General features: G+C 28.0%; 1 protein-coding gene across 1 annotated transcript; it reads left to right on the top strand.

The window, feature by feature from the left end:
- Positions 1-6,080: 6,080 nt before the first annotated feature.
- LOC137806184 (zinc finger CCCH domain-containing protein 48) lies at positions 6,081-8,119 on the top strand. The gene is made up of 7 exons (XM_068606170.2): positions 6,081-6,464; positions 6,564-6,749; positions 6,854-6,955; positions 7,229-7,378; positions 7,492-7,671; positions 7,783-7,880; positions 7,975-8,119. The coding sequence occupies exons 1-7, from the start codon at positions 6,081-6,083 to the stop codon at positions 8,117-8,119; spliced, it is 1,245 nt and encodes a 414-aa protein (XP_068462271.2).
- Positions 8,120-8,472: the final 353 nt, after the last annotated feature.

The raw sequence follows: 8,472 nt of genomic DNA, 5'->3' as shown, positions 1-8,472 counted from the left end.
CACCATTAACATCTCATTTAATGCCCACGTAACTTATTAGCTTCCACTCTTTCACAATAGGTTTTTTGGCGACACAATTCAGACACAAATAACGTGTTAGTGTCAGCTTTTCTTATTTTGTGTTTGTTTATGACAAATTTAATTCATTATTTTCTTGTAGTGGGTGGATAGGCATGAAATAGATGATGGAAGATAGAGGAGAAAATATCATCTAAGAAAACTCTAAAGTACGATTCATGGACTAATGTTTCATGATTACTTCGTAATCGATGGAATACTTGTCTTAATTAACGTGGGAAAATCAAGCTTAAGGTTACTCATATTTTTCAAGGTGAAGGGAATGCGTGTGTTGATAAGTTGGATAATTTAGGATTTATTCATAGAGAATCATTTCATTGGTATAAGCAGTGTGCCGTTGCACATGGCCCTCACACCGCACCGCGTCGTCGTCTACAACACTCGCACCACCAGCGAACCATTGCGTCACCTACTGTAGCACCGTCGCACCTCTAAAAGCACTATTCCGTTGTCGCCACGCACAGGAAACCCTAGTTTCCAAAGCACATCATATGGATTTAACAATTTCTTGATTTACTTTGTTAGAATTCTTGTCTTTAATGAAAAATTAATTTACTATTTAAAAATAAATTTAAATTATAAAAAATAATTTTATGTTTGTAATATAATAATAAAGTAAAATAATAATATAATATTTAGAATATTATATATATATATATATATATATAATAAATTGTATTTTAATTTGAATTAAAAAATAATAATATTAAATTTAAAATGAAAAGGTAGTGTCATTTGTCAATTCAAAGTAATAAATGAGACGACCATAATGATATGTGCTTTTACCAATTCAAAATAAAGTATGGTCTTCAACTAAAATGCACCATTCCTTTTTTTTTCGTGAATTCTTTCTCACTTCTTTCCTTTATCTTCTTCGTTTTCCTTCTCCCTTCTCCTTCTTCATTCTTCCACTGCAACACCCATTTAAAAGTGTCCTCTGACATGTCCACAAACTGGGTCATGTCCGACCCAACTAAATGTGTTTGACACCGTTTTGTACATGTGTTCGTCGTGTGTTCGTATCCGAAGCGCAAAAGCGAGATCGTGAAGGGTGTTCGGGCTTCATATATATATGCAATATACATATATAGAGAATTCCTTGTTTGTGTAGACAAATGTGTGTATTAATTAGCCGTGCTTCATTATTCTTAGATCCTTCAATGTTTTGTGGTGCAAAAGTATAACACGTCAAGCTAAATGAATAAATAAAACTATAAAAAAAATTAAAGCAATAATATTTGTTGTGTTATATAACATTTTTGTTGCCCGCATTATTTATTGATCTAGCCAAATGTCGAATAGACGTCAATCTCATCCCTGAAACAATATTTGTCATATGAATAGTGTTGTTTCTCCTCTCTCTATAAGTTCTTCTTCATGTAAATAGTTTATTTGTCCTTTATTTAATGGTCATTCTTCGTCTTATACTTGCAACATTTAGTCTTCAAGTTTGTCTCTGTTGTTCTAGTATTGATCTTTTATCACTTATATTTTTGTTATGTAATCTATTAAAATGTGGAAAAATAATAAATATTAAAAAAATTATTTAAAAATTATAAAAATTAAATATTTATAATTATACAATTTTAAAATAACTAAATATTTATATTTATTTTTTAAAATAAGATTATATAATTTTTTTAATATTATTCTTTTATCAAACTACAATAAATAAAATTAAAGTTAATAAATAATAGGATAAACATAAAAGGGTATTTATATGCTAATTTTAATGGACAAACATAAGATGCTAAAATAAAAATACAAATAAAATATACTGAAATTCAATAATATATTGTTACATATTTAGAAGTTCTTAATTTTATAATAATTAATATATTAAAAATGTAAAATTATTAATAAAATCATTTTGATTTTTAAAAAAGTTCAAATCAAATATTTTAATAATTTTATTTTAATTAAATATAAAATATAATAAATTTAAACAATATTTTATTATTTTTATATTGATATTTTATCACTTATATTTTTCATTTTATTATATAATAATTTGATTGGAACTGCTGTCGAAATGCTGGGTACGCAAGCATAAAAATCTAATATTTGATCAATTTGATTATCGAAAATTTCCATCAAATAATAAAATGGAAAATGATAATTTTCATCAAAGAATTAATAAAATAGAAAATGTTAAAGAACATAAAAGCGACATTACGATCTTGTTCCTACTAGGGAGATGGGATCTAGAGAATTATTGAAGTCTTCTTCTCCTTCCTTCGGTCGGTCAAGTTACTGGGTGATGAGCTAGGATTCCTCTCGTCCTCCTGCTTCTCCTTCGGCACTCGGTCTCGGGTGAACACCGGATGGTGGGGTACCTGCGAAGGCACTCCGACGCTCAAGTCAGTAAAGGGGTGGTCAGCTCTCATGTAGGTGAACAGTAAAAAATGGCATACCTTACTCCTTGGGATGCGTGTTATTTATATATTATTCTAATGGACCTACCTTGTTGGGCCCGCTTATCGGAGTGGATACCGCTTAGGGTTGTATTACCTAATTCTTAATGATGGATTAGCTTCACTGACCTTGGTTTGAGCGTTAACGTTAATAGCAGTCGGCCGTCGGCCAAGTTTTCCTGGTATGAGTCGGCTATCGGCCAGATTTCCATGGTCTCGGTTGTCTCGGCCAGGTAGGCTGTCGGTCTCGTCTTTCGGCCAAGTCTCTCAAGTCTCGACCAGTTTTCCTTTAGTCTCGGTCAGGTTGGCCAGGTCTCAGGCAGCCAGATGAGTCTCGGGCAAGGAGACCAGGGATCGGCCTCGTCCATACCAGTACATATATTAATTGTTAAATGCAAGATCTGTGATTTGAATTGAATTGATTTAAATATAGAATTTAAAAACTATGCCAAATGTTTCTCGCAAAACTACGATGAACTTAATACTTAAGGTTCAGTAAATTTTATAATAAACACACCTATATTTATTAGATAATTAATATAAAATTTAATCAAATTATTTAATATCTTGTTATTCAATTTGTGTTGATCTTTATTATTTATAATTTTTATTTTGTAATGTAATTTATTAAGATGTGAAAAAAAGTAATAAACATTAGAAAAATTGTTTACAAAATTATAAAAATTAAATATTTATATTATTTTTAATTAGATAATTTAAAATAATTCACCTCACTGTTAGGGTTTCAGTTCTTCTTTGTTTGCTTGGTCTCTTTCTATTCACTTCTATTTTTTCTCACTTCTATTTTTTCTCAGATATGTATTGGGAAAACATTGTTTTGTGGTTGGGCATTCTTTTTCTCTTTGAATTTGTTTTAGAAAAACATTATTCTATGATTGCGTAGATGATGGAATTAGAGTACGTAATGACTTTGGATAAATTAAGTACAAGGCAAAGCAAAAGTAAAAGGGGCTTGAAATTGTAATGCATATATAAATGATGGAAAAACGTTCTTCTTCTATTAATGATCTTTGTAAAAAAAATTTGGATGAATGATGAAGGAGATATGATGAGCGGAAACATTACTCAAGAGGAGTTTTCACTGATTGAAGTGAATATACTGTTGACTCGTTTTAAAAAAAAAAAATTCTTTATAGCATGTCACATTTTTGCAAATTATACGTGGGCTTCTTCCCCACAAAAGAATTTTTTTTTTGACTGTTTCGTGTGTATTAAGTAGACACTATTAGCATTTTATTTAATGTCCATGTAACTTATTAACTTTCATCATTTCATTCTTTCATCGTAGGTTTTTTGGCAACATAATTCGGATACTAATAATGTGTTAGTGTCCACTTTATTTCATTTCTGAACATGCAACTAGATGTTTTTAGTACTTGAAAGAAATCAGGAGTGTCAAAATTTTATCTTCAAGGATAAGGTTTGAGAAAGAGAGAATGAAGATAACGGGGTGGATTTACATAAAAACTAAAAAAGTAATCAATAATTTTATTTACTTTTTATTTTAGTTCTTCAGTGAACAAATAAAACTCATATAAGCATAGGTTATTTCTTTCTCATGACTAACATAATAAATAAGATAAAAATAAAAATAAAAACTTTCTTTTTATAAATTATTTAACTTCTTATTATATTATTTTGTTATATCTTAAATGTAATTACTAAAGAATCTTAACATATCATGTGGAATTATATTTAAAATATATTTGTGTACCTATTTTGAAAAGCATAACAGCGTAAAAATCTGTATTGTTATTGTATAACTCTTTTCATATTTATTTAACAGCAAAAGATTTTGTTAGTTATAAATCAAAATATTTTAATATAAATTCAAAACATCATGGTCATATAAAAATCATCTAATATCAAGTTATTTAAAACTAAAAAATTGTTATTTTCCATTACATATCTTTATTCTTGAAATGAATTTGATGTTTCATATAAAAATTGTAAAAGTATTTAAAAATGGTTGATAAGTTGTTTAGATATCACATTCTTTCAATTACGAAATTTAACGATAAACTGAAACAAATTATTATCTTAATTTTTATTTAAAAAATAATGTACGAAATTGAAAATATACAGTAAAAATATGTGGGATGTGCTTGAAATATTGAATTTTTGTAGAGATAACGATGCAGAATATTATAAAGAAAAATTAATCATACAAAATTTTCACCAAGTTTATATTTCTCTAACGTGTGTATATATAAATATATATATATATATATATATATTATAAATAAGATAACAAAATATTTTTAATAAATTATTCAAATCTGGTTATAACTGTGATTATCTAAATCACAATATATTTAAAAAAAAAATCATTTTATATATATTTTTAAAATATATTTATATTTCTAAATATAAAAAAATCTATCATTTGAAAATTTTCTTATATAAAACCCCAAGCCCCCTCCCCTTCCTCACACTTTTTCTTATTCATCTCATTCCCTTCTCTCTCAAAACATATCTCTCCCTTCTCTCTATATTTTTTCTCTCCTTACAATCTTATTACAGACCATTTCAAATAGAGTAAGTATTTTATTATGCTAAAGATACATTCTTCTCTCATCTTTGTTATCAATATTGGTAGAATCAATTTAGAAAAGTCTTTCTCTCAACTATCAAAATTTAATAATGTTTGGATAACTTCTTTGAGTTCATAGATTTTGAAATATAAAATTTAAAATATATTTATATATTCCTAAAAAGTATTACATAACAATTCTATGATTTTAAAATTATCTTATATATCTTTGTCTTGCCATATTTAAATATTCAAATTACTTTTGATACGTTTACTTTTTTTAATAGCCTCCAATTAGGAAAGTAAAAGTTAAATATCAAAAAACAAAATTTCCTCTTTCTTTTCTTGTGTGAAACCTTTTTTTTTACTTCCTCTCCGTTAATAAAAGATACATGCATAATTTTTTTTGTTATTATATAACTGATGTTATCTTGTTTCTTATTTTTACTGAAACTTGTAACGATAGTAGATCATAATGTATTTTAAATTAAATTGAAACTATAATTTGAAATCTTACTTTAAAAAGAAATTCACTTATCATTTTTCAAAATATCTAATATATCATCAATTTATTTGTTTATAATTGATGAAAAAAGTTATTTCCTTAACTCAATCATCCCGATTATTTGACAACTAATTTTATCATAATACTAACTTTATATTTATTTTTAAAAGCCGATCACTTGAATTTGTTTTAAAAGCAAGCTCTGAACTTTAAAAAATTTCCTTATATCTAATCCACTCATCTATATATCTAATTTATTTATCTAGTATGTGTATTTATTTAATTCATACATTTATTCTATCTATCTATTTGTTTATTTATAAATAAGCATTATAAAGACACCATGACAAATGTACAAACTATTGATTTAAAAATAGGTGATAAATTAATTATATATGCAATTGTTTTAATTATGAAATTGAAGGATGTAAATTAAGACAAATGTGATCTTAATATGTAAAAAAATTAATAAATATAAAGTAGTAAAAAGAATAAGCTGATTTGGGATATGATTGCAATGTAGAGTATTATGGATGTAAAGTTTAGCAGAATGGATAAGAAAATTGGTGGGACAACTTGTGTCTACTGGCGAGCGGGGAGATGCAACAGAAATCCGTGCAAATTTCTACACAGAGAAACATCCTCATTACATGTTAATGCCAGAAGCAAATATTGTGGAAAAAAATCTCATTCATCCTCTAATAATACCTCCAAATATAACCCCAAGAAAAAATTGGTTAGAAAGAGAGGAGATGGGACAAATGTTGTTAAGGTGTCTAAGAAATCATCTACAAGTATATGCAAATATTGGACCAACAACAACTGTGTGTACGGTGAACAATGCCCTCATTTACATTCATGGTTTCAAGGTGATGGGTTTTCCACATTAAAAAAACTTCACCAACACAAAAAGGTAATAACTCTAAAACCACTATTATAAAATATATTTTGATAATATACATTTAGAATATTAATTCAATCAACATTGGTTTGATCAACTTTTGGACATCAGGCTATCACCGGAATTACGCTTCTGGCTGGAACCAACAAACTTTATTATGGAAGCACCGATGGAACCGTTCGGATATGGGATTGCCATACAGGTCAATGTCTTAAAGTCCTAAATTTTGGCACCCAAGTTAACTCTTTGATAAGTGAGGGGCCATGGGTTTTTGTTGGTTTGAACAATGTTATCAAGGTAAACACTTTTTTTTGTCCTTCTTTTATCTTAAATGTATGATAATGTTCTAATTATAGGAGTAGTATAACAAAACTTCTTACATGGATGTGTTTGTGGTAAAGGCTTTGAATACTAAGACCAATTTGGAGTTTACTCTTGATGGACCCAAAGGAAGGATCCTTCACATGACTGTTGGTAACAACATCCTTTTTGCCGGGGCAGAGGTAATCATCCACACAAAACTTCGATCTTATCTATGTCAAATTTTCCTAATATTTTTATTTTTATCTAGTTAGTTAACTACATCAGTTTTTTTGTTTATTAGATTAAGTATTCTTAAACTTTATAAACATTTTATACCTTTTACCCTACCATTTTTGTCCTAATTACTTACACTGCCAATTTTTTTTCTTTCATTAACTTCAAAACTCTTGCCTTTTCAACATTTGTTTCTAGTGTTCATTAATTTATGTATCATGTAATTATTAAAATTTTAGGATGGTGTCATTACTGCCTGGAGAGAAAGCTCTGAAGTTAAGTCTCCTTTTGAATTAGTTGCCTCACTAATTGGTCACACTAAATCTGTGGTTTGCCTAACTATTGGACGCAAGATGTTGTACTCCGGATCCATGGACCAAAGCATAAAGGTATGTGTGTTGTGAGTTAATGCAGAGATACTCGTTTCCTCTTGTATCATGTCAATTTTTCTTCAATTCAATTATCATTTACCGTCCAAATCTTATTACCTTGTTTTCTTCAGGTCTGGGACATGGATACATTACAATGTACAATGACACTCAATGAACATAATGATGTAGTCACATCCCTTATTTGTTGGGACGAATTTTTGCTGTCAAGTTCATCTGATGGCACAATTAAGATCTGGGCATGCATGGAAGAAGGAACTCTGACTGTGGTATATACACACACCGAACAAAGTGTAAGATGCCTAATCATTTGGTAGTATGTACATTTTAGAATGAAAAAAAAAAACTGATAATAATCATGAAGAAGTTGATAAATTCACTAAATTCATACATTTTGTATACAGGGCATTGTCTCACTTTTTGGGATGCCTAATGCAAAAGGCAAGCCAATATTGTTTTCCTCTTGTAAAGACAATTCAGTACGCATGTATGAATTGCCATCGTAAGTAAAATTTAATTCTACTTCTATCTCTAATTTTACATATTACTTTGTTAAACATTGTTTCATTCCTTAACCATGTTCTTTTCATATATAGATTTTCAGAGAGGGGTCTTTTATATGCTAAGAAAGACATTGCATCTTTCGAGTTAGGACATGATGGACTCTTCTTCACTGGCGATGACACTGGTTTGCTTCGTGTATGGAAGTGGAATGAGTTACCTAAGATGACATCTGATTGAGATGTTTTTTCTCTTCTTCATACATGAACTGATTTTTTCTTAATATTAAACAAAATACATTGTATGTAGAATTCTATATCAAATGAGAAATTACAATTTCATTTCTATCTTTAGTTTTATTTTTAAATTTTACCAAAAAATGTAAATGAAAATTTTCTTTATCTTAATATTAAACAATATTGAGTGTCAATGTATATTAAATGTGAAATTAAAATTCCATTTTCATATTTTAACACTTTTTACAATTCTATTTTTTCAAAATCACATATTTACATAAATAAGTTTAATTAATTTAAAAAAACGAAAACTATAAATTATAATTAAAAAAGTAATTATATTAACACACAAATTCA

The sequence above is a fragment of the Phaseolus vulgaris genome, chromosome 11, assembly GCF_051622355.1.
Source record: "Phaseolus vulgaris cultivar YP4 chromosome 11, ASM5162235v1, whole genome shotgun sequence".
NCBI classification, from domain to species: domain Eukaryota; kingdom Viridiplantae; phylum Streptophyta; class Magnoliopsida; order Fabales; family Fabaceae; genus Phaseolus; species Phaseolus vulgaris.
This window is presented reverse-complemented; position numbering and strand designations above follow the sequence as displayed.

Bases quoted from the DNA above. Each gene is read 5' to 3' on its own strand.
- LOC137806184 (XM_068606170.2), top strand. From the start codon at position 6,081: ATGGATGTAAAGTTTAGCAGAATGGATAAGAAAATTGGTGGGACAACT. The intron at 6,465-6,563 runs GTAATAACTCTA...TTTGGACATCAG, and splicing joins AACTTCACCAACACAAAAAG to GCTATCACCGGAATTACGCT. The intron at 7,672-7,782 runs GTAAGATGCCTA...TTTTGTATACAG, and splicing joins ATACACACACCGAACAAAGT to GGCATTGTCTCACTTTTTGG.